Here is a 26,983-nt window from a genome sequence, read left to right as displayed (position 1 = left end):
GCATATATTGCAGCTTTACAATTAAACCACACTTTGGATGTGGTAGATTTACATATAGGGAAGAAAGCTTTACCCTGTAAATGGGTGTACAAGGTCAAGCACTTCTCAAATGGGACTGTGGAAAGATTGAAAGTTAGACTAGTAGTCAGGGGGCACATTCAAAAGGAAGGAATTGACTATTTTGAAACCTTTTCACCAGTGGTCAAAATGACAACTATAAGATGTCTTTTGACTGTCACTGTGAAGAAAGGTTGGGGAGTGTCACAACTTGATGTGAATAATGCATTCCTCCATGGGGAATTGCAGGAAGAGGTTTATATGAAATTCCCTGCGGGTGTTCTTCAGCCTAAACCAAATCAAGTATGTCTACTGAAGAAATCTCTTTATGGGTTAAAACAGGCACCCAGACAGTGGTATGCCAGACTTGTAGGTGCTTTGAGCTTTAAAGGCTATTCTACTTCACTCAATGATTATTCTCTTTTCTACAAAGAGAATGAAGGTCTTGTTTCTATCCTAGCAGTATATGTAGATGATATCCTACTCACAGGAGATGATGCAACAGAGATTGAACATATTACTGATTTTCTCAATTCAGAATTTAAGGTGAAACACTTAGGGGATATTCACTATTTCCTAGGCATAAAAATACTCGTAGAAAAATAGGGGTTCATTGTCAACAAAAGGAAATTTACCTTTGAGTTACTGCAGGAGTTCCATTGTTCATGAGCTCGGATTACTTCACCACTTGATCCTTCCACTAAGCTTCAGGCAGATTTGGGGCCACCATTGGATGACCCAAGTCTTTATCGCCATTTAGTTGGTAAGCTTAACTATCTGACGAACACCATACCCGACCTCTCCTTTGTTGTTTTGTCTTTGAGCCAATACATGCAAAAACCTTGTCTTTCTCATCTCTCTGCTGCTCAACGTGTGTTAAGATATCTTCGCACAGTTCCCTCACAAGGAATTCTATTATCTTCACACCCTTCTTTTGATTTGATGGCCTTTTGCGATGCTGATTGGGCAGCCTGTCACGATTCTAGACGATCAGTAAATGAGTTCTTCATTACCCTCGGGGGTGACTCTATTTCCTGGAAGTCCAAGAAACAGGCCTCCATTTCTTTGTCATCTGCCGAAGCCGAATATCATTCAATGCGTCGAGTAACTGCATAATTCACTTAGCTTGTTTGCCTTTTGGGAGATCTCACAATCCAACCTACTTTACCCGTGCCTATTTACTCTAATAGCCAAGCCGCGATTCATATAGCTCAAAACCTCGTCTTTCATGAACGCACCAAACATGTGGAACTGGACTGCCAATTTGTTCGTCAACAATTTCTCTCTGGCTTGATATCTCTTTCTTTTGTTCCATCGGATTCTCAGCTTGCCGATTTATTTACCAAACCCTTATCTGGGGGTTCTCATCGGAGTATTTTGTGCAAGATAGGGTTCCATTCTCTCCCTTTCACCTTGAGAGGGGGGGGAGGGGGATGTTGAAGAACAGAACCCCCATGATAATTTAATGGATGATGAAGATACAAGAAAGAAGAAAAAGAGAGAAGAAGAAGATGCAGTGAAGAAGAAAGCATAAAAGTCTTCGGAGTTTACAAAGAAAGCTTTGGGCTTATTTTTGAAGACTTTTGATTATGTGACGTGTTAGCATCTTAGCCTTTGATATTAAATTCCTAAGATCTAATATTGAATGTTTGATTTAAAGGAGAAGGAAAATCTGAGCCATTCATTTAATACAGTCGATGAAGGAATATTAGAAGCTTCTACACGTGAATAAGCACATGTACATATTGTAAAGAATAATTGCTTGATAGTTAGTTATACATTTAGCCAATATGAGATAGTACAAGTGTATAGGAATATTTTATTTATATTCTTTGTATCTATAACATAGACTTGTATATAAGGAACAAATTACTGTGAATGAAACAACAAGAGAAAATTTTCACAAATCTCAGTATTTCTTTCATACCCAAAGAGTAATTTTGATGGAAAATATTAGTGCAAAACTGCAAATGTGTTAGACATTACTGAGAGTGTTGATGAATTCAAACTCATTAAAGATAAAGATTGATTAATTGACTGATTTTATCTTTGACAAATAAGCATGTTCATGGTGATAATGAAGGAATATATGGTGTTGGTAAAGAAAACTTATGATAATGGATATGCTGGTTGTAATTATGGTGGTGTGGCAGTGGAAAAGTGTCGGTGAGAGATGCGGCTATGGAGAAGACAAGAAATAGAAAGAAAAAAATGTTATGTAAAAGAAAAGAGGGCCCACAAATTCTTACATAACTTAAAAAGTGAAAAATAATTAATATTTAATAAAAGAAGCTAATAAAAATGAATGTTTAATATTTATTTTTGTCTCTCGATTGATTTACACTCTCTACACCACATGGGCTTAAAAGGTGTTACTTATTACACTTCTAACAAATTCAGGGGGATTGGACATCCGTATTTTTAAGGGGCGCAACTGACACTTTGGTACAATTATAATGGAAAAATTATGTATTATCCTAGAAAAATTTCGGAATTCTTCGAAAATTTAAAAAACTCCAAAAGCTGCTTTTCAAAATTTTCACTTAGATCAATCACAAAACTTCAAAAACAATCCAAAATTATATTCATGTCTGAACACAACCCTAATTTTTAAATACCATTTTTACTTGAAAAAAAAATACTATTTTTTTGTTTGGAATTTTAGAATTGTTATGTCCAAACGCCTACTTAGTTTAACTGGCTCATCTACCTCTAACGATCAATTCTATCAAAGATAATGCTATGTTCATACTCTAATAGTGATTGTAATAATAGAAATCAAAAGTGCTCAATTTTAGTAAAAATAAGGGGCTAAAACTGCACAAATGTATGTTTTAAGGACCATTTTAGACTAACCCAAACCATATGGGGTTATTTTTGTCATTGTGTCATCTAATTGGCAACTCTCGAACTTTATCCCTATCGAGCTAGGGTTTTTCTCCTCCTGACCAAGAGAGGTCTCTGCTGCGCTGCTTGCTGCACTCTCTCTCTCTTGGAAAATTTGCAACAAAGAAAAATGACGACGGTGGTCCCTACTTCAGAGGAAGATCCCGTGCTCTCCGTCGTCCGGTTTACGGCGGAGATGTCATGGTCTGACGCCGGCGCCGATGTAATCTCTGCCCCTTGCTTTTAACCTTCTATTTATTCTATTAAATGTATTTATTTTCTCAAGAGTTTGATGTCTTCGCGGAAATGGTGTTCGACCTCTACTTTTATTAGATGGAATCGTTTTTTGTGGTTTTGTCAATCCTCTGCATTATTTTAGATATGGAATAAAATTGTGCTGAATTGATATAGAGGATTCATATAGCCGACCAGGAGTTGTTTGGGAATGAGGTGGCAATTTATTTATTATTCTCCCAATCCCTAGCTATATGTAGTGGACATCGAGGGCTCATAGGAAATTTAATCTAGGAGTTTATATATGGATGTACAATTTGATTATCCTGCCGGGAGGTAGTAGATGGAATAGTCCAGGTGCGCACAAGAAGTCTTAAAAGAAGCATGGATATAAAATTTGCTTGTCCCTATCGGCATATCCCAAACTCAATTGACCAATCATATATGGAATGGTTATAGTGGATTCATAAGAAAGCATATATGTATAGTTTCTGGTTAGGATGCATAATAACCACTTTTGGCTTTTTAAAAAGAAAAAAAAAAGCTGGAATCTGATTGATCTATTGTTGTATTGTGACATCCCTTCTCATTTGCGCAGCAGTTTTTTGCTTCTGCTATTCTCTCCAATATCACATGCTTATCAGGAGTTTACATTCATATTTTCCTCCCTTCTCATTAGAGTTACTGGAAAGGGGATCATTAGTCTGGTAAATATAGTTGGAAGACTCAATAACAAATTCAGCTCCCAGGAATTTGGTCTAGTGGTAAAAGTGCCGCACGTGATGTGTGGGTTAAGCGCATGTCACGAGTTTGAACCTTGTTGTAGACAAAATGCATGGTATTTAAGTGGAGAAGGGTACAGGATTAACCACCGGTTTCGAATCGTATGCCACTAGCCCTCGGGGATTTTACTGTTATAAAAAAAGACTCAATAACAAGTCAAGAGGCACATCTGGGACTTGGAAGAACTCTGAGTGAAAAGACATATAGTCTCTTGCTGACATATGCTGACCAACAAATAAGAAAAGGGAAAATTTGATAAATATAAAAGAAAAGAACCCCTCGAAGTCCATCCGAAATCACAGTATCATCATATAAAGCTTTCTATGGCAACACCCCAAGCTGACGCCAAATGCAGAGTCATGGTTCAATAAATTCCATAGAGTTCTATACAAACTGATTGGTGAAAGATTATTTTGATTGGACCTTTCTGGTTGTTGTACAAGTTTTAATTGGGTGATCCATTTATAGATTGCAGAGCCTCAAGTTAATAGATTGTGTGTCGAGGCCCAGGAATGCATTATTGAAGGAAGGTGGTTGGATTTGGCTTCGTTGATGCTCACTTCCGCAGATTTAATATTTTCTAAAGCTTCTGAAAAAGGTAAAACTGCATTTGTGCCTCATTCTATTCAACTGTTGTTAAATGATATGTCCTGGACCTTTCTGAACTCAGGGGCTTTGATTGTCTGACATTTTAGCCTGCTGTTGTCAATTGTCATCTTATGTTTTCCTCCTTGTTTTCTCTTTTCCCCCTTTTTTGCTTCGGTTGTTACCTAATATGCATTAATTGGCTTCTGCTTCAGATCTTGAGTGCATTTTCACTATCATTTGCAACCTTGTCAAGAAGCCTGAGAGCTTGGACCAAGTACATGAGATGGCAGACCTCATATCTACTAAAATCATTCAGCAACCAAATGATAAACCCGCTTTGCGCTTGAAAATGTAGCTCACTTTGTGATAATCACTTTCATCTGAATTTTTTCTGTTGTCTAATAACATTTTTCTCTCTTTTCAGCTTGTTCAATCTCTATAACCTGTTGGAGAATCCATACAGCCGTTTCTTTGTTTACTTGAAGTCCCTCAATTTGGCCATTCATGGAAAGGTCACTGAACATATTTTGCCATCGGTAAAAAAGATGGATAACTTCTTGAAGGAATGGAATCTTGGAGTCAAAGATCAGAGAGAGCTCTTCCTTGCAATCTCCAACGTTTTGAAGGAAAACAAGGGGTAAGAGGGGAAAGACTTCTGATTTTGAACCATTTATGCTGATGATGATGCCTTTTTCTCATTCTCGTGCACATTTGCAGCTCTACAAAAGATTCTTTCATGTTTCTAACAAAGTATCTGGAAACCTTTTCGGCTGAAGATGCTTATACGATGAATGAGGCTAAGGAAGAAGCTGCCCGCGCAATTATCGATTTTGTCAGGTCACCTGATATGTTCAAGGTATTTCAATAGTGAAGTGAACTCTGACAACAAATTACTGAAATGCACAATAGTTTTGTGACTTGCTCTTAAATTGCATAAACAGCACACATAGACTTATCCAAAAAATAAAAACACAAAAGGACAGCAGCCAACAGTATTCCATGCAATTATATTCTGTGGTCTTAGTAGTCTTACCATTCCACATGTCACGGTTGACCAGAGTGCTTGACAGTATTAGCAGAATGCATGGTTAGTATGTTACAGTGTTAAATGTTTTGGCTATTGTGGATTACAACAACAACAACAATGACCCAGTAATTGTGGATTAGTTGATTTGAATTTGCTATTTCCTGGCTGCTGTGAGTGGAATTGAAGCTTATAGAGAAAAATTTAGATACTGGTATTGTAGAGTAGACCACTATATGATCAGATCGAAGACCTATCAGAAAAGAAACAATGAAGGATTGTGCCTTATGTATACTTGTTTTCCATAGTTGAACTTTGTCTTTTCTTTGGCAGTGTGACTTGCTGGATATGCCTGCTATATCCCAGTTGGAGAAAGATGCTAGATATGCTCCAGTATATCAGCTTCTGAAGATCTTTCTCACTCAGAGGCTGGACGCTTACTTGGATTTCGAGGCTGCAAATTCAGCATTATTAAAAAGCTATGGTAATTTACTTGTCATTATGCTACTTTGAACTTTGGGCTATTGTATGAATCAAGCCTTTAATTTGGAGTGGGCTATGCGGCCTGAGACTTCTGCCTAATGATGTAGGACTAGTCCATGAAGACTGTATATCAAAAATGAGGTTAATGTCGTTGGTAGATCTTGGCTTGAATGGATCTAGTCAAATTCCTTATTCTATCATCAAGGACGCATTGCGGGTATATTTCTCGTCTTATTTTGTTTGTTGATGTTTCTACGCTGCATTTAGCTCATTTGGTCTTTTGCTCTTTTCAGATTGACGACACTGAGGTAGAATCTTGGGTTGTTAAGGCAATTACAGCTAAGTTACTTGACTGCAAGATTGACCAGATGAATCAAGTAGTAATAGTGAGGTGTGCTTTCTGTAGTCAGCCTCCCTTTACTGTCTCTTCTGCTTCAGCTTGAAAATTCTGTTAACCATTTTCCTGTGATTCGTTGTGTGTGACAATTGTTCCTTTGTTGTGTCATTGTGCAGCCGATGTACAGAGCGTGTATTTGGGTTGTATCAGTGGCAAGAGCTCCGCACAAAGCTTACTACTTGGAGGGTAAATAAGATATTCTTTCCCAAACTAACACGAATAACAATCTGGTTTGTACAAGCTTTTATTGGTGTTACACCCCCACCCGCCTTCTCAAATACCTCCGAGGCTTGGTCTTACCTTACTTCTGCCCCAAAACACAAATTAGTACAACATATTGCTTCCACACTAACGCTTCATCTATTTAGATGTTCATTTTCATTCTTATTTGTAATGGATCATATGCTGTGTATGGTTTGAATCTTTTCAACTCTTTGCAGGGTAACATTGCGGGTGTTATCAGCACGATTCAAACCAACAAGATAACAGAAGATAGCGCACAACAAATGCAAGGATTAGCGATCCGCTGAATTTAGCTATTATTTTTTGTCATCTTTTTTGTTCGGGGCAAAGATATGCTTAGAAGAAGCACTTTTATTTTGTCTGTCAAGGTTTAAGAGCTGTAGTTCTATGTGATGATTGTTTTCATTTTGTACTATCAAGCTGATTCCAGTATTTGGAAATAGTTAACTTCATCCTATAGTTTCACTTGTTAGGATATTCTCATAAGCAGAAGGAACTTCTTCTAGGGTCTATGTTGCCATTCCCTGGCTGCAAAACTGTTATCAAGGTTCGCTATGGCATGTTTGCAAAACTGCTACTCTATTCGACTCGTTTTTCTGATTTTATTTGTTTCAGTCTTTGCATATGCCCTTGATGACAAAGGTTAGATTCAGAGGGAAAAAAAACCACAATAAATTGAAGTAGGAAATAGTATGTCACAAAGTCGTTGAGTCTAAAAGAAGAAAGAATAGGTAGGAACATTCATTTATTACCCCTGCGTCAATAGCGGTGGGGAATTCACTGTAGCAGGTTGCATCTACATTATTTAATATACTAACACCTAATAGAGAAATGTGAGTACTTCATATCAAATCTTGTAAACAGATTGAATTAATTCAGTTGTTTGTTTTACTTTCAACTTCCAAGCAATAGTCAATTACTGTCACTAATAGACCGAGTTAATTGCGTAACTTCTCTCTTCTTGAATCAACTACTTGTGGTACATTTTGTGCTATATACAGTGGTTTTACTATGGTTTTTATTTTGTCAATGTGTCTCTTAAGTAGTAGATGCTTGCTTTTTAGCAAACTAACGGTGATGCATCTCATTCGAATGTTTATGCGCCCCATTTCAAGTGTCTATTTTGCTATATACTATGTTATACCCTTGATGCCAAAAGATTGGATTCAGAGAGGAAAATGCAAGATACAAAGTTTATGTCAAAAAGAGTATAAGACGTGTTTAAGTAATTATACATGTTTTTAATTCATGAATGAGTAATAGTTCTAATAATTAAGGAGTAAATTACTCATTTTTTTCAATTAGTTGTCAAGTGTCGTAGGCGTAGCAGTTGTGATTGGGCATAAATTTCATCACCTTTCGGAGTGAGTCCCCCGAATCCGTCATCATTATCCTGCAAGTTCAATTGTGAAACTGAATTAACCGACACACAATTATAATTTTTTTTTTAATTTTTATATTGCATATAAACTAGTAAATGAGTCAAAAACATTGAGTTTAGTTAAACTTGGAGTAATTAATACCCACTCTAGATCCAAATCTAACTGTCTATACTTTTAATTAGATTAGACAGCACCCTAGGTAGGTGAGGGTGACCACTGAGCTGGTGGATGCTGAGGTTTTCACTATTGAAGTAGGACATATATAGGAGATATTAGCAAAGAAAGACCTCTAGTCAACTTTAGAAGAAAAAGGGTATCCATTCATTTCTTATCCCAGCGTCAATAGCAGTAGGAAAATTAATTGTAGGCAGTTTGAATGATCTATTACTCCTATTTAAGTAAACACAAAAGAGAGAAGAAGTTACTTAAGTTATATAGTATAGTATATCATCAATTATTGAAACCATCGGAGAGAGATGGGAAGAGAAGCGACGCTACTTGTGGTGCTAACGCTATTCCTCTTATTCCTGCAAAAAATTGCGGGTGGTGGCCAATTAGAATGCAATGGGACGAGCATAGGCGATTGCCTTGTAGATGGCGATGAATTCCTAATGGAATCAGAAACAAGCACTATGCTTCTAGCTAACGGAAAAGATCCACTAGCCTTTAAAGGCCTTCAGAAACCACAGATATGTGATGCAAAGATTATCGGTAATTGCATCGGAGCGCAGCTGAATGGTATACAGCGACCCTGCACCTTTGATAATCGCTGCAAACATATGCCAAACCCTAAGTAATGTCAGCTAGCTGTGAAATGATGGACAAGTTTCCAAGGGAATCAAATTGATGTTTCGCTCGTTATATAGATCGAGTTTAATTTGTTATGGTTTATCTTCTTGAACCAATCAACTACTTATTGTACATTTCGTGCTAAGTGTATTTGTTTATCTTCCTCTCCAGACCTCACAATGTGGAATAATACTGGTATAGTTGTTTACTGTGGTATTCTGTTGTGTCAATGTCTCTAAGTACTAATCGCACGCTTGATTTTACCTAAATTGAGATGCTGTTGTATCATGTACTATTATTTTTTGTTGAACATCTTGTATCAACAACTTCTTCATGTTTTTTTTTTAATATTTTTTGGGTGTGCTTTCTTAGTAAAACGTTTTAGGGGATGATTGGTAGGAGAAAGGATCAGTGCACAAGGTAGAATAGAATCTTTCTTGTGATATTGCTCCATTCTATTCATCGAAATTTCAAAAAAAAATTATACATTAATTAGCAAGAAGAAATATGACTATGCTTATTATAATTTAGAACCGCTGGAAATCAATTGTAGACGAGATACAATCAACACTCTCACGACTCGTTGGAAAACTTTTTAATCCTCATAGAAATCATCATAAACAACATAGTTACATAGCAGAATCTCTCTCTTGCACATGGTTTCTATTTTGTTATTCTGGTATAAGCAAAAGCTTAAAGAAGACTAAGCTAAGAATTAAGCAATTATGACTCACTGTGGAGTATATGTCTACGTTAAATCATTTGAGTGTGAAGCATTATGTCATTAATCATTAAAGGTGTTTGTTGTTGTGTAATACCTTGATTTTCACTGAAATATCTTATCATTTGATCCAATCTAACTTACGTGTATGGAGAAACTAGAAAGGACCTTCTCCTGGGAGAAACAAAACTGGAAAAAAATTATCCGCACTCTGTATTTGCACCAAGCCCCATGATTAAGTAATATATATTCTCTAAGGGTCGTTTGGCATGAGGTATAAGAAGTTATAGGAGTGGTATAGAAATTTAATATCACTTTAATATTTTGTTTGGTTAGCAAACTGTAATGAATCCATATTTACTGAAGAAGATAGAGATTGATTCCAAGGACAAACAATATTGGATACAAGGAAAAGGAACTAAAAAGGAAAACAAGAATGGAGGGAGGTTCCAGAGTGCTCCAACAAGAGCTAAATCAAATTAAAGAAAAGACTCAGTATTTCCATACTCTACTCCGTACACCCTCCTGCTATATATAAGCCTTGTATTCTCTTCAGCTCACCAGTCTTGTCTCAACCTGGATCCCACATCACACATTGGGTTTTGCTCAATTCAACAGTTGGCCCGAATATCTTAGCTTCTAACCCAATAACACAATCAGTAATGGGCCTATTCATAACACAAACTAGGTATAAGTTATCCCGGTATTAATTTTAACACCGGGATAACTTATACCTTATAGAGGGTGGGGTAATTAGCACCTGTATAACTTATACATTCTTCTTAGAAATTATGCAATTGTCATTCTTAATACAACATACCAAACAGTGAATAAACAACAATCCCAGCATAACTTATACCGGCATAACTTACTAATTTTTAACGCCGGTAATAAATTTAGTAATTTAGCGTAATTCCTAGTTTGCAGAAAAGTATGTTGTAACCCCTGTACAACCAAATGTCTAAAAGAGAAACGTTTTGGGGTTAAATAATCGAACTATGCATGAAATTTGAATTTGCCAATTAAACCACTTAGACCAAATTAACTAACTAATTACATGTAAAAGATATTTACTTTATATCATCTGACATCTAACTACATCACCAAAAAAGAAAAAGCAAAAAATAAAAATCAGAGAAAGAAGAGTCAAGATTATACACCTAGCTATTACAATCTAAAAGTGCAACTTGAGTATAGGCCAAACTAATTTTTGGTCCAAGACATGCATCATTAATGCGCGATACTTTTTATCCATGTTTTCTGAAAGAATAGACCACCACGATGATTAAAAGCCAAAAAAAGAAAATGAGAGATAAATTAGTTAATGTTATGAATAGTTTGTAAATTGGATACTACATTGGATGCTCATGTTGTGAATAACTTAAAGATTAAATCTCCTACTTTATGTCCATCATCTTTGCTTTTTATGCCTATAAAAGGCTATGTAATTACAATGGAAAGACACACACAATTGAAGAAGAAATCTCTTCCTTCTCTCTATCTCCATTTCTTGTTCATGTTTTACTAAATTACTTTTATTTTCTTGTTCCATATTGTTACTTTGAGTTATATTTCATAACACGTTATCAACACGAAGTCTTTAACCTTAAGGTTGAATTCCACTTCTGGTAAGGTATATCTGGATGATCTATTGTCATAATATAAACTCGAGCATCTTGTTCATGAATATAGTATAGTTAAATTTTCGTGAACTAATAATAGGTGGCATGCGTTAGACTACATAATTTACAAAATTACAATTATACTTTATTATGTATGCTTATGGTTTTACCTTATAATACAATTTAGTATGCCTAGTATAATGATTATACATTAGTTTACTGTCACATATAATTAATATAATAATAATAATAATAATAATAATAATAATAATAATATTCGTAACTATTTTATTTTGATAAGATAAAATATTAGTATAAGAGGTATGTACTACACCAATTTTTTCATTAATGATAGTTCTTATCAAATTAACGTGTTCAATCATTTCTATATGGAAATATATGTCTTTATTTGCTACATCTCTTATCGGACAACGATAATATTCCAAGTAAGCCGCATTCTATCATTTCTACTCCATCTTGTGGTATGAAAATTCGGTACAATTTTTTTTCTTTAACTAACTTTGGAGCTTAGTTCCATTAGAAACAGTGAAATAATTTATACTTTGGTACAATTCTCATGGCCTTTTAGTGGACAGATATATGTTTGATCGGAATAGTTATTAAACTAATCAATTCTTTTCTTGTTATTGTTTACTGCCTTCATTGAATTGTTCATCTAATTATATGAACTAATGACTTTAAAAGCAAAGTAACATGATTTTGCTTGTACTTGGCAATAGTGATATCATTATGTTTTATAGCTAGCTAGCCTATTAGAATATGTAAACTGTCTAGCAAAATATTATTACTTTCTTATTAACTTTCTGAAAACTGAATTGTGATATATAATAAAGTAACAATACTAGTTATGTAGCATGTCAAATCACTTAACCAAATTATTACTGGAATTGCTTGATAAAGACCTTAGTGCAATAAGGTATTCATATTAACTAGTATTGTTCCTACATGTATTTAGTACATTTTAAGTCATGCGAATTAAGTCATATAATTTAATAATGTATACCATGCACTAACTAGACATACGGTTTAGACATATTTTGGTATTATCTAATTTACGATTTTTGTCAAATTATTATGATATTTTTATATCATATTTATGTACCACTTAATTCATTTTATTCAAATTAGCGGACGTGATATTTGCTTTGGGTTATTGAGATATCGATGTCCAATTTTTAATCAATACCTCAATAATTAGTTATTTAGTGTAGAATAAATATTTTTATAGTGTTAGTTCATATGAACTTACAAATATGATATCACTAGAGCACTAATTGGTTTTATGCATGTAATCATTATAAATTGGCATTATTTTTAAAGCTTGGGGTAAAACATGGATTTGAATCCTGATAGAGTTTCAAGTCATTATGGTCAAACATGTCTTTACATGGGTAATACATTGGATTCGAGTCCCAATGCATCATATTGATGGTATAATAATGACTAAAGAAAAATAATATATTTTTCATTAAAGGCATGAAGATTGTCCCACTTGATTTGCTTCATTCTTGAAGTGAATGTGGTAGCAGTACATAATAAGTTTAAATGAAGACATGTGGTTGAACAATGAACATGGACGTTCCAAAGATCAAAATAATAAAAATCATCACTATGATTTTAAAGGAAAACAATAAGGGTTCTCAAAATAGTCCTTCAAAATGTGAAGGCAATGTTTACCATAAAATTGGTATGAAAATAATAAAGCACGTCGCTGATTATGATCCATTCCTTGAAGAGAATGTAACTTGTGATAAGCATTGAGAATGCAAACTCATTCCTAAAGTTGAATGTGACAATATGTGATAAAAGCAATGAATAAAGACATGCAATTCATGATTATATGAATACCACACAACTCACCTCTAAGGGAGGTTTGAATGAAATAAAGAGAATAAATATTATTGTGTGGTTACATAAATATGTCATTGGTCGCGTACATGTGATACGCCAAATATTATTTTGCCATGCCTTATAAAAGTTATTAAAGTCAAAATTAAAGCAATAAATGATTTTGCTTATGATGATTTTGACCATGACAATTTATTATAATATAAGTTTCTCCGTGAAGGAGACATTTACCATATGAATGGTTTGATAAAAGATCGTGTAGTACAAAAGTTGTTGAGAGCTCCGGATGAATAAAATTATTCATGACATTGATATTGTAAAGTCTCAGAAGAAACTTTTTGAGTTTCAAATGTACAAGTCAAAGTGATTATCATATTGAGACAATAAATGAAAGAAAAATTGAATATATTCATATTTCTATAATCATATCGGGTAAATATGAAAGGTTACCCAGTTTTATTTCTATTTGTACTACACAAATATAAGCATGATGCTTGAATCATATGCCACAAGTAAACTAGAGGTTTACTAAAATAAATATTAGTTGGCATAACCGGTTGACCATCCCGGTTCAATTATGATGCGAAAAAAATTAATTGAGAATTACATTGGCATATATTGAAGAATAGAAGATTCTTCAAGAATTCTCTTATGCTGCTTATTCTCATGATATATCAGTTAAGGTAGGGATTGCATCCTTTGATTTTTGGAATAAATAAAAGGTGATAAATATATGTGCCCAGTCACCTGCCATGTGGACCATTTACTATTATATGATTTTAATAGATGCATCTATTATATGGTCACATGTGCATTTGTTATCAACTTGCAGTTTGGCTTTTGCAAGATTTCTTGCTCAAATTATTAGAGCACAATTCCAGAATATAAATTATGATAATTTATCTTAATAATACTGGTTTAAATCCAAGTTGGTTTAGCAGAAATTGTATGCCTTCAGTTATAGCTAAATCATTGGTTATGAGAACAAAACTCTAAAAAAAAAAAACGAAATTTTGTATGAGATGTATTATTTAATATACAGCAGCACTTGTACGCATCTAGCCAAGTTATGAAAAATCTTCCTATCACAATCGGTTTAGGGTCAGGAACCAAATAATTACTATATAGAAATATGGATGTGTTATATGATTTAATTATTCCACCACAATGCACAAATATGTGTTCCCAAAGAAGGTTGGGAAATGTGTTGGTGATCCCAACATTAGGGGGAGAAAATGAGCAGCTGAGAAAGTGATCCGTGAAATGAATTATTATGAATACATATAGATCCTCGTACAAGAAAATATGAACTTGAAGTTCAAGTGATAATTTAGTTACAAATTATTGCCAGACGCATTTGCTGACCCAAAGCTAAATGTCATATTTCAGCTGCTAATGCTCCAAATAGAATAAAGTCCATGAGGGACAGAGTCTATGCCACACATAAAGCGTAACAGACCAATCGGTTCCAAAGATAAAACTCCTTGAAGAAGGAGAGGGGCAAATATTCAAAATGGTCATAAAAAGGAGGCAAATGCTCTAGAAGAGCACCGCGACATAATATTTCATAAGACCTCATGGGAGAGGCTCAGGTACCTGAAATAATGAGATAAAGAGATCTCAATAAGTTATGTCTTTATTAGGTAATAATTGAACCAATATAAAATGATCGTCGACGATATTGTTAACATAATGTAGCGCTCAATATTATTAATATTGACGAGGATCTTGAGCTCAAATCTGTCATGAAATTTGGACAGATAAATTATTGGCCAAATGAAAAATACGCAATGAAAGTTGACTTCACTTAAAAAATATAAAATTGGACGGAGTCCCAACACCTGAAAGTATAAATCCAGTGGAGGTAAATGTATTCTTGTGCGAAAAAGGTCAAGTCGATAGACATAAAGATGACTTGTGTCACAAGAATATTTGTAAATATCCTGACATTGATTATATAGAGACATGTTCTCTTGTGGTGGATGTAGTCATTTAAGATTTTAATCTGGCAATACATGAAAAACTTGATATGCGTATAATGGAAATCATTGAAGGATTTAAATTGTTCAGAAGCATATAAAAGTTTTCGAGAAACTTGTTCAATAAAGCTTCAAAAATCTTTATACATATTGAAACAATCAGGTCGTATGTGGTACAATCGCCTGAGTGAATACCTGTTGAAAGAAGGGTACGAGAATGATCCAATTTGTCCTTGTGTCTTTATAAAAATATCTGGATCTGAATTTGTTATAATCGTCGTATATGTTGATGATTTAAATATCATTGGAACTCCTGGGGAGATTTCAAAAACAGTTGACTGTTTGAAGAAAGAATTTGAAATGAAAGATCTTGGAAAGACAAAATTTTGTCTTGGTCTACAAATTGAGTATATGAAAGATGGAATATTTGTCCATAAATCAAGATATACCGAAAAGTTTTAAAGCGATTCTATATGGATAAAGCACATCCATTGAGTACCCCGATGGTTGTGAGATCACTTGATATAAAGAAAGATCCATTCTGACCTCATGAAAATGACGAAGAGCTTCTTGGTGCCGAAGTACCATATCTTAGTGCAATTGGGGCATTAATGTATCTTGCCAATAATTCCTGACCAGATATAACTTTCTCAGTAAGCTTATTGGCAAGATTTTGTTCTTCGCCAACACAAAGACACTAGAATGGTATTAAAAATATATTCAGATACCTCCAAGGGACCATTGATATGAGTTTATTTTATTCAAATGAATCCAAGCCATCATTGATTGGTTATGCAGATGCAGGATGTTTTTCTAATCCACACAAAGGTCGATCTCAGACAAACTATTTATTTACAAATGGAGGTACAACCATATCATGGCGTTCAACAAAACAAACTATGGTTGCTACTTCTTCAAATCATGCAGAGATAATAGCCATTCACGAAGCAAGTCAAGAATGCGTTTGGTTGAGATCGATAACTCAACACATTCAGCAAATATGTGGTCTTTCTTCGAAAGAGAATATTCCAACAATATTGCATGAAGACAATGCTGCATGCATAGCTCAATTGAAAGGAGGATATATCAAAGGAGATAGAACAAAACACATTTCACCGAATTTTTTTCCACTCATGATCTTCAGAAGAATGGTGAAATAGATGTACAACAAGTTCGTTCAAGTGATAATTTGACTGATCTGTTCACTAAGGCATTACCAACCTCAATATTTGAAAAGCTGATATATAAGATTGGAATGCATCGTCTTCGAGACATTAAGTGATTTTTCATCAGGGGGAGTAACTACACACTGCACTCTTTCCTTAACCAAAGTTTTGTCCCACTGGGTTTTCCTGGTAAGGTTTTTAATGAGGCAGCAAGCAATGCATATTATAAATAACTATGTACATCCCAATATTTTTTTTGTAAGTTCTTAATGAGGCACATTATCTTACATGGACATCCAAGTGGGAGTGTTATGAATAGTTTGTACATTGGATACTACATTGGATGCCCATGTTGTGAATAACTTAAAGATTAAATATCCTACTTTATGTCCATCATTTTTACTTTTTATGCCTATAAAAGGCTATGTAATTGCAATGGAAAGACACACACAATTGAAGAAGAAATCTCTTCCTTCTCTGTATCTCCATTTCTTGTTCATATTTTACTAAATTACTTTTATTTTTTTGTTCCATATTGTTACTTTGAATTATATTTCATAACAGTTAACGAATACTTTAAACTTCTCTTAATATGATAAATAGAAAGGGGTTTAATTAATAGTAGAGACAATAGCCCAATACCATATCAATACAATTTAAAGCTACTTTCTTTTTGTACATAACTAGTAGCACTATAATAAAGTAAATAAAACGACCAATGACTAAGGCGTCGGTCTCGCTCAACGTCGGCTTTCAACCATAGAAAATTAGAAATTAAACAGAAATAACTTAAGAGTCAACACACAAGTCTTGGCCATTGCTCTCTAGTCTCTCTAACTGTTCGACTCTGAACATATAATATCTCTATACACAAACACAAAAATTCAATTCATAACACCACCATGGCAACCACCATTTCTTTCGTTTCCTTTCTGCTATTATTAAGTTTCGTGGCTGCTACTGTTTCTGTTACATCATCACAGTACAATGCCACAGTCCATTTCTTGCTCAACTGTGGCGCATCATCAGACGCCACAGACGAAGATGACCGTCTATGGAATACTGATATCCACTTCACAAATCTCTTACCTTCCAACTTTACAACCATATCCACACCGGCCATAGCTTCTGAACAAGGCTCTGTCACTACAGTCCCTTATATGAATGCTCGTATTTTCAAATCTCAATTCACCTACACTTTCCCTGTTTCCCCTGGCACCAAATTCCTTCGTCTCTATTTTCACCCAGCCGATTACTCTGGCGGCCGCTTCAATAAATCTGAATCCTTTTTCTCTGTTACTGCTAATCATGTCACTCTCTTGAGTAACTTCAGCGCTTTCCTCACTGTCTCTGCTAGTGCTGATGAGTCAAATAAAGCAATTCGAAAAGAATACGTCGTCAATGTTGATGAAAGTCAGAGACTAAATATTACTTTTTCTCCTTCACCAAACTCTTATGCTTTTGTTAATGGGATTGAGATTGTTTCCATACCAACTGATCTTTACATACGCGGAGACGAATATGGCATCAAATTGGTACAGGGGCAGAATAATTTTTATTACATCAATAGTAGCACTGCTCTTGAAACTTTGTACAGACTGAACGTGGGAGGCAATTTGGTTTCCAGCAAAGAGGATACAGGGATGTATCGCGAATGGGCTGCAGATCAGAATTTTGTTGTTGCACTTGGTTTTCAAACTCCACATTTAGATGTCCCCATTACTTACACTTCTCAAACCCCGGCTTATACTGCGCCAACAATAGTTTACACAACCTCTAGGACAATGGCCAATTACAGCCAACGCCTGGATTGGACATTCCCATTAGATTCTGGGTTCTACTATCTGTTCAGGCTCCATTTTTGTGAGTTTCAGCTGGAAATTAAGGATGCGAATTATCGGGTTTTTGATATATCCATTGGAAACCAAACGGCAGAGGAATTGGCTGATGTAATACAATGGAGCGGCGGCTGGAGAATCCCGGTTTACAGAGACTACGTGGTGTATGTGAGAGACACAGATGGCCGGCGAAGCAAGGAAGATGAAGTGCTTGAATTGCGCCCTAACATGGAAACAAAAGCTGTGTATGCTAATGCTATCTTAAATGGCTTAGAAATTTTCAAATTGAATGACACACATGGAAATCTGGCCGTGCCAAATCCTGAATCGCACTTACAAGTTCCGATTAATTCACCACCAATCAACAAAGATAAAAAATCATCGCATACCGTTATTTATGTCATTGCAGGTGTGATTAGCGCATTAGCTGTTCTCTCAATTCTGGGGTTTTTTATTTTCCGTCGACGGAAAAGTGGGAAAGATTCCGGTGGAAGCGTTACAAAGACATCGTGGATGTCAATTAAGTCGGAGTCAACTCAAAAGACCGGCCGCTCAGGCTCATCAACGCTACCGTCCGATTTGTGCAGACACTTTTTATTAGATGAGATTAAAGCCGCAACAGGCAATTTTGATGACAATTTTGTGATTGGCTATGGAGGTTTTGGTAATGTGTATAAAGGGTGCATAGACAATGGTACAACCATTGTTGCAGTCAAGAGACTGAATCCTTCGTCAAAGCAAGGAGCTCGCGAGTTCCAAACAGAGATTGAGATGCTATCGAAGCTAAGGCATTTGCATCTGGTGTCCTTGATTGGTTATTGTGATGATAACTATGAGATGATCTTGGTTTATGATTACATGACTCATGGAACCCTACGCGATCACTTGTACAGATCTAATAATGTTCCTCTTCCATGGAAGAAACGCCTTGAGATTTGTATTGGCGCAGCAAAAGGATTGTGTTATCTCCATACAGGTATATGGTTAATTTCAACTATCGTCACTAAACTTTACAATGATAAAAGTCTATTATTTTTCATGTTGAAGTAATTTAATCCACTTTAAGCTTAAAGTTGCCATGATGATTGGTAGGTTTTGTGGTTTATAGCGGGTAAAATTAGTGACTTTATTGTTATACTATTTGATAAAGTATAGTTGTTATGATTCTGAAATTAATTTAATAGGTACAAAGCACACCATCATTCACCGAGATGTCAAGTCGACTAACATTTTATTGGACGATAAATGGGTCGCTAAGGTGTCAGATTTTGGATTGTCCAAAGTTGGTCCGCTTGGTGGGACAGATATTACTCACGTTAGCACGGCGGTGAAAGGAAGTTTTGGGTACTTAGACCCTGAATACTACAAGCGACAACAATTGACAGAAAAATCAGATGTGTATTCCTTTGGAGTGGTACTATTTGAAGTGTTGTGCGCTAGGCCAGCAATAATTCAAAACTTGCCAAAAGGCCAAGTGAATTTGGCTGATTGGGCTTGTAGGTGCTGTAGAAAAGGGAATCTTGATCAGATAATTGATCCTTGTTTGGAAGGACAAATTGCACCAGAGTGTTTAAGCAAGTTTGCAGAAGTAGCATCTAGTTGTTTGAAGGATCAAGGGGTCCAAAGGCCACCAATGAGTGATGTTGTGTGGACTTTAGAATTTGCATTACAACTTCAAGAAGCTGCAGATAATAGAGGTCACACAGTGGAAGGGTACAGCTACCCGGCTAGCCCTTCTCTCCCCATGATTTTGAATGATCAAACCAATATATCGACAGATGAAAGTGAGGCTTTTTCAGGTTCAGGTGAAGTTGGAGGCAAGTGGACAAGCAGTGGTAGCTCCATGACCAGTAGTGACAAATTGAAGAGTGGCACTATTTTCTCTGAGATTCGAAATCCATTAGGCAGATGAAATTGTTATGGGTAGCACGATAAGTTACATATTAGCGCGCTCTTCTGGAAAATGACGGGGTTTTCCGCTTCAAGTTAGTTTCCAACTCGAAAAGTAGTGCTACATCCATGACATGTTGTTATAGTGATAAATTGAATAGCGTGCGACACCATTTTCTCTGAGATCCTGAATCCATCTGGTCAATGAGATTGTTACAAACTGATGAATTAAATATTAGATCTTCTCTTTTTTCTTTTTCCTTTGTTGAGTAAATTTCCTTATAATATCAATGAATTGTAGCGAATATTTTGGAATTATATAGCTATTATAAAGTTTTACTATTTTTTCTTGGGTAGAATAAAGTTCCATTAATTATTGGATAAACGACTAATGTCGAGTTAATAAGGTTAGGTGGTTTGAGAATTTATTCTAAAGTATATGTCTGGCATACTGCCATACGGAGAAGACTTTTAAGCAGAAGAAAATAAATCATATCAAGAAAAGGAAACAACATAAAATGAATAGGAACAAGAAAAGGTTGCTATATCATGTTCATGGCCCAGTAATAAATGAGTGACTTCTACTTTTCTTCTTCGTTTTGTTTGTTTGTCTTAGACCCAATAAACATGGCACTATAGGGGTGGAAGTAGTAATTACGGGTAATTAATTTTTTTCCCTACCTGAAATTTATGACTCTTAATTATTTGATGTGTCGTTACACGTATTTAAATATGAACATGTAGGGCTCCGCAACTTTTTTCACAAAATTATCAAAAGAAAAAGTTAATGTCTTACAACTCATTAAGTGTTGAAAAGTCTGATCAAAATATGAGTAACAAAGAATCATCCAAATTCTGAAGAAAAATCACCCAATATATGCCTTTCATTTCACGTGTATGTGAAATATGTCTATATCTGGCCGATGGCTCCACTGGAATTATTGAACGGAAAATAACAGACTATGAAAATGAAAGGCAACTTAGTACTGTTAGGAAGTAAAAATCAAGTGTCATACGGAAGCTAACAAAGCAAACCTTGAACGACGATAAATCATACAACAAAGGAGAAATATAACAAAAGAGACACAAACATTTAACGTGGTTCCGTCAACTGACCTACGTCCACCACTGAAATGAGCAATCCACTATATAAAAAGAGAGTACAAAATATCGAGAGAACAACCTTACGAAGAGGCAAACACAAGTGACACACTAACACTTGTCCCGTAAAGTTCTCCCTCTAAACAAGACTCTCAAGCCCCCTATGGCTACATTGTGGATGCTACTGAATGAGAAGCACGAATCTTCAATTTATAGAACTCCAAACCTTTTCCTACAAGAAAAAGGACTAGCCAAGTATATGAGAATTATAATTTCCTTCTACAAAAAGAAAAACCTAATTAAGTTAATTATATTGTCATTTCCTTCAACAAATAGAAAAACCAAATAGGGTAAGAAAATTATGTCAAACGCCTAATACGTGTTAAGACAAGTCGTTTCCATGGCCTACAAGAAAAGATAGACTATCCAATTAACAAGTTTTCCTCGCCTTTTTTTTCCATGTCTTTTTCTTGGGTTTATGGTCCCCATTTTTAATTCATAACTTTGCATCTTTCTTCATCATTCGTTGACTAGTTCAACTCTTGGATCATTAATTAATATCTCAATCCTTCAATGAGTTAAACCATTTATTTGAGGACGTAGATGAAAAGCATATCACCAACAACTAAGAGTTGCCAGTTGCCACAGTAATTAACTTCATGACATCTCCCTCAAGTCCTCCTCAAAAACACTTCATATATTGTATTCTACTTACTGCACTTAATCTGCTACTTGATAGTTGGCAACTTAAATAGCTCTAAATGCATTGAATGATTTGAGTAATGGAACAAAAGCAACTGAGCCTCGCAGTGGTAGAATCTAATGAACCCGGCATATTATCAATTTCCCTTGCTATAAGCTACCTACCTTTTGTGAGAATGTTAGTTTATAGACATCGAGATAGAGTTCTTAAATATGTCATGATATTTTTATGGCTATAAGAGCATGTCATTAATATGTTATTTTTGTTGAGATAAATCAAAAAAAAAAAAAATAGTGTTATCATACGTGGATTCGTATAAAATGTAAGAGTGGAAGTAGTAGACATTAGACGAGACGAGGAACATGAGTTGTCGCCTTCTTGCTAATAGATTTTAGGCCCTTTTGTGACTCGTTAGTCCGTGGGCAACATTCAAAAACTAGCCCAAAACAGTAAATAAGGTTATAGATCAGCCCAACAGGTTGTTTCGACAGTCCAGTTAGTAGATCTTCTTAGTAAAAATGGTACTGAGTGTCCACTTTAGGGGAAAGTGCACAAACATCCATTCTTAAGGCTGCTATTTAGGGATTAACCAATATTTATTTTGTCCTGAAAATTTGCATTAAAAATCTTAGTTTCAGAGTAATTCAGGATTGTGTCTTGAAAATTTAAAATTCAAGACATATTTGCTAATTCCTAAGTAGAAGCCCTTTAGAATTTCAGACATATATTGAAAAACAATCACAAATTCAAATGTAGACTCTTAACTAAAATATGGAAAAACTTCAGCACATAATGCCAGAGTTCAAGCTTCTCCAAGTAATCAACTCCGGCATATATAACGTGTTGGAGATTTTATCTTTAAAACCCAACATATAGAACCAAACTTGGTTATGTTCGACAAGAGAAGGTTGCTCAAGTGGTAAGCATTCTCCATCGCTAATTGTGAGATTGCGGGTTCGAGTCACCAAGAAAGCAAAGTGGATAGCTCCTGGGAGGCATAAAAAAAGGTTTATAAAAGAAAATTGATTGTGTTCTATTCTCTTTCCTTCCGTTTGTTTGGTGAAGATTTGGCGAGAAATATGTTTCTGAATATTCACTCACTATAATATTCTAATGATAATTAGAGTGAAGTGATAATTAAAAAGATGTGATGCTTTATAATTAAAGAAAAAGAAATTAAGCAACAAGAATATTCTGTGTAAACTGGCTATTTGCTACTTTTACCTTCTTTTTTGTTCTCCATCAAGAAATTTAGCGGGTGTTGATTTTTAATTTAGGCCATACTCAGACATAACAGGAGTATTCCCTCGTTGTAAATATCAAATTGAATGGAAATGCAAAGTATAAACTACTTACTGAACCTGCTAAGTGGTACACTTAATTCCTACTTCTCTCCATTTCATAGATATTCATTTTTTCTGGTTGAATTAGTGTCCAACATATATATATGGTAATAGTAGTGAGCAATGATACTTTGCATTCACTGATCGACTTTATTTTTTCTTGATTTATGATAGTCAGAAGTATTCGAACAGAAACATATTTCGCCAATCTTACCACAATCTCTGCACTAGTTAGTTTTTTGGCTCACTCTTACCCCTCACACTAACAGACCTCCAACTTGGACTGAAATAACTTAAAAATAATATACTTGATAATATTAAAGAAATTTTACACCATCAATTCAATTGAACTGATTACAACAAGTTATTAAGATATTTCTTCTTAACAAAACTTAAACAATAAAGTAAATAAAACGACCAATGACTAAGGAAATAGTCTCGGAACGGCAGCTTTCAACCAAATGGAAAATTAGAAATAACTCAAGTGAATTGAGAGTCAACAATCAAGTCTTGGCAATTGTGCAGTATAATTGTTGATTGTCAAAGAAGTCATAAAAATGCCATGGTAGCCAAATACAGAAATTTTACTAGCAACACCATGGTAGCCATTGCTTTGCTTTCCTTTGTCCTATTACATCTCACGACAGTCACTATGGCTCTCAGGCCACAGTACAATGCCACAGTCCATTTCTTGCTCAACTGTGGCGCATCATCAGACGCTATAGACGAAGACCGTCTATGGAGTACTGATGCCAACTATCCAGATTCCTTACCTTCAGATTTTTCAAGCATATCTACAACAGCCAACGCTTCTGGACAGGTCACTAGAGTCTATTATATGAGTGCCCGTATTTTCCAATCTCAATTCACCTACAATTTCATTGTTTCCCCTGGCACTAAATTCCTCCGTCTCTATTTTTATCCGACCGACTACTCTGGATTCAATAAATCTGAATCCTTTTTCTCTGTTACTGCTAATCATGTCACTCTCTTGAGTAACTTCAGCGCTTTCCTCACTGTCTCTGCTAGTGATGATGATGAGTCTAGTAAAGCAATTCGAAAAGAATACGTCATCCATGTTGATGAAAGTCAAATACTCAATATAACTTTTTCTCCTTCACCAAACTCTTATGCTTTTGTTAACGGGATTGAGATTGTTTCCATGCCAACTGATCTTTATATCCGCGGAGACGAATATGGCATCAAATTGGTACAGGGGCGGAATAATTTTTATTACATCAATAACAGCACTGCTCTTGAAACTTTATACAGGCTGAACGTCGGAGGCAATCTGGTTAGTAGCACAGAGGATACGGGGATGTATCGTGAATGGGCTGCAGATCAGAATTTTGTTGTTGGACTTGGTTTTAGAACTCTACATTTAGATGTCCCCATCACTTACACTTCTCAAACCCCCGCTTATACTACGCCAACCGTAGTTTACACAACCTCTAGGACAATGGCCAATTACAGCCAACGCCTGGATTGGACATTCCCATTAGATTCTGGGTTCTACTATCTGTTCAGGCTCCATTTTTGTGAGTTTCAGCTGGAAATTAAGGATGCGAATTATCGGGTTTTTGATATATCCATTGGAAACCAAACGGCAGAGGAATTGGCTGATGTAATACAATGGAGCGGCGGCAGGAGAATCCCGGTTTACAGAGACTATGTGGTGTATGTGAGAGACACAGATGGCCGGCGAAGCAAGGAAGATGTGTTGCTTGAATTGCGCCCTAACATGGAAACAAAAGCTGTGTATGCTAATGCAATCTTAAATGGCTTAGAAATTTTCAAATTGAATGACACAATTGGAAATTTGGCCGTGCCAAATCCTGAATCACTCTTACAAGTTCCGATCAATTCACCACCAATCAACAAAAAGAAAAAATCATCGCATATCATCGTTGCTATCATCCCAGGTGTGATTGGCGGAATTTTTGTTTTCTCAATTCTGGGTCTCTTAATTTTACGGCGATGGAATGGGGGAAAAGAATCTGCTACAAGTGTTCCCAAGTCATCAAAGTGCACGCAAATGACTGGCGGCTCAGGCTTATCATCCGATCTGTGCCGACACTTTTTACTAAAAGAGATAAAAAATGCAACAGACAATTTTGATGACAACTTTGTGATTGGCTATGGAGGCTTTGGTAATGTTTATAAAGGATTCCTCGATAATGGTACAACCATAGTTGCAGTGAAGAGATTGAATCCTTCATCAAGGCAAGGGGTTCGCGAGTTCCAGGCAGAGATTGAGATGCTATCATCGAAGCTAAGGCACCGACATCTGGTGTCCTTAATTGGTTATTGTGATGATAACAATGAGATGATATTGGTTTATGATTACATGGCTCATGGAACCCTCCGTGATCACTTGTACAATACAGATAATATTCCTCTTCCATGGAAGAAACGCCTTGACATTTGCATTGGTGCAGCAAAAGGATTGTATTACCTCCATTCGGGTAAGTTGTTAAATCCAGATGAGTCAAAATAGGTTACATTTGCAAAACAGGTCATGATACAGCCCGTTCAATATCTGTTGGCTTGGCTCAGAACAGGTCAATGTCAGTTCGCACAACATGACTCAATCTCCGTTTTTGTTTTGTTTTCTTAAAATATGAAAGCTAATTTATTTTTCTTAAATTATTAGATTATTTTTCCAAATTTACATAATCGTAATTCTAGATCTCCAAATTGGGTTTTGTATGTTTGAGTTGCATTTTGACCTGTTGTGTTTCACTAATTGATATGTTTTAATCCATTAGTTTGATGAGTCATTTCGAATTTACCTAATTAATTGGGTCAAATCATAACCCAATACATTTACACTTGAGTGGATTACTTGAAAAATGAGTTGATTTTGCTGCTACAGGTACCAAAAACATGATCATCCACCGTGATGTCAAGTCAACTAACATCTTATTGGACGATAAATGGTTGGCCAAGGTATCAGATTTTGGATTGTCCAAAGTAGGTCCACTTGGTGGGACAGATATTACTCACATTAGCACGGCTGTGAAAGGAAGTTTTGGGTACGTAGACCCTGAATACTACAAGCGACAACAATTGACAGAAAAATCAGACGTGTATTCTTTTGGGGTAGTTCTGTTTGAAGTGTTGTGTGCTAGGCCAGCAATAATTCCTAACTTGCCAAAAGGCCAAGTGAATTTGGCAGAGTGGGCTTGCAGGGGCTGTAGAAAAAGGAATCTTGAACAAATCATTGATCCTAACTTGCAAGGTCAAATTGCCCCAGAATGTTTAAGCAAGTTTGCAGAATTGGCATACCGTTGCTTGAGGGATCAAGGGGTCCAAAGGCCATCAATGGATGATGTTGTAAGGACTCTAGAATTTGCATTACAACTTCAAGAGGCTGCAGATAATAGAGGTCACGAGTTAGAAGGATACATATACGCGCCTAGCTCGTCTTTTTGCCTGATTACTAATGGTGATGCCAATATGTCGAGCGATGAAGATGAGGTTTTTTCAGGTTCCGGTGAAGTTGAAAGAAAGTTGGCAAGCAGTGGTACATCTGTGTCAAAAAGAATGAAGAACGTCGCCATTTTCTCTGAGATCGTGAATCCCTTGGGCCGATGAGATTGTTAAGATCGGTATGCTAAAGTTTCATGTATGAGTTTTTTTTTTTTTTTTTCCAGGTTTTGGTGATCAAGTTTAAGGTCCTATTCGAAAAGTAATAGTGCTACCATGACCAATTGTAGGATCAAGCTAAGGTCATATACACAAGTTTGATAAGATACATATTGTCAGCCTTTTCCTCTCTTCTTCTTTCCCTTTGTCGAGTTAATTTCCTTAGAATAACGATGAATTGTAGTGAATATTTGAAAGTATATAGCTATAATAAAGTTTCATTAAATTTTTTTCTTA

General features: G+C 35.6%; 3 protein-coding genes across 3 annotated transcripts; all 3 read left to right on the top strand.

Moving 5' to 3' along the window:
• The first annotated feature begins 2,966 nt into the window (after positions 1 to 2,966).
• Positions 2,967 to 7,266, top strand: LOC107781598 (uncharacterized). Its single transcript, XM_016602332.2, has 10 exons — positions 2,967 to 3,166; positions 4,429 to 4,558; positions 4,761 to 4,899; positions 4,973 to 5,185; positions 5,266 to 5,404; positions 5,906 to 6,056; positions 6,163 to 6,272; positions 6,349 to 6,446; positions 6,569 to 6,638; positions 6,893 to 7,266. Exons 1-10 carry the CDS (start codon positions 3,074 to 3,076, stop codon positions 6,980 to 6,982), a joined length of 1,233 nt encoding a protein of 410 aa, XP_016457818.1. The 5' UTR covers positions 2,967 to 3,073; the 3' UTR covers positions 6,983 to 7,266.
• A 9,695-nt stretch (positions 7,267 to 16,961) lies between these two features.
• LOC107781599 (receptor-like protein kinase FERONIA) lies at positions 16,962 to 20,314 on the top strand. Its single transcript, XM_016602333.2, has 2 exons — positions 16,962 to 19,037; positions 19,246 to 20,314. Exons 1-2 carry the CDS (start codon positions 17,126 to 17,128, stop codon positions 19,971 to 19,973), a joined length of 2,640 nt encoding a protein of 879 aa, XP_016457819.1. The 5' UTR covers positions 16,962 to 17,125; the 3' UTR covers positions 19,974 to 20,314.
• Positions 20,315 to 23,392: 3,078 nt separating this feature from the next.
• On the top strand, positions 23,393 to 26,983 carry LOC107781600 (receptor-like protein kinase FERONIA). The gene is made up of 2 exons (XM_016602334.2): positions 23,393 to 25,563; positions 25,974 to 26,983. Exons 1-2 carry the CDS (start codon positions 23,661 to 23,663, stop codon positions 26,693 to 26,695), a joined length of 2,625 nt encoding a protein of 874 aa, XP_016457820.1. The 5' UTR covers positions 23,393 to 23,660; the 3' UTR covers positions 26,696 to 26,983.

Source organism: Nicotiana tabacum, chromosome 3 (genome assembly GCF_000715075.1).
Source record: "Nicotiana tabacum cultivar K326 chromosome 3, ASM71507v2, whole genome shotgun sequence".
Taxonomy (NCBI): domain Eukaryota; kingdom Viridiplantae; phylum Streptophyta; class Magnoliopsida; order Solanales; family Solanaceae; genus Nicotiana; species Nicotiana tabacum.
This window is presented reverse-complemented; position numbering and strand designations above follow the sequence as displayed.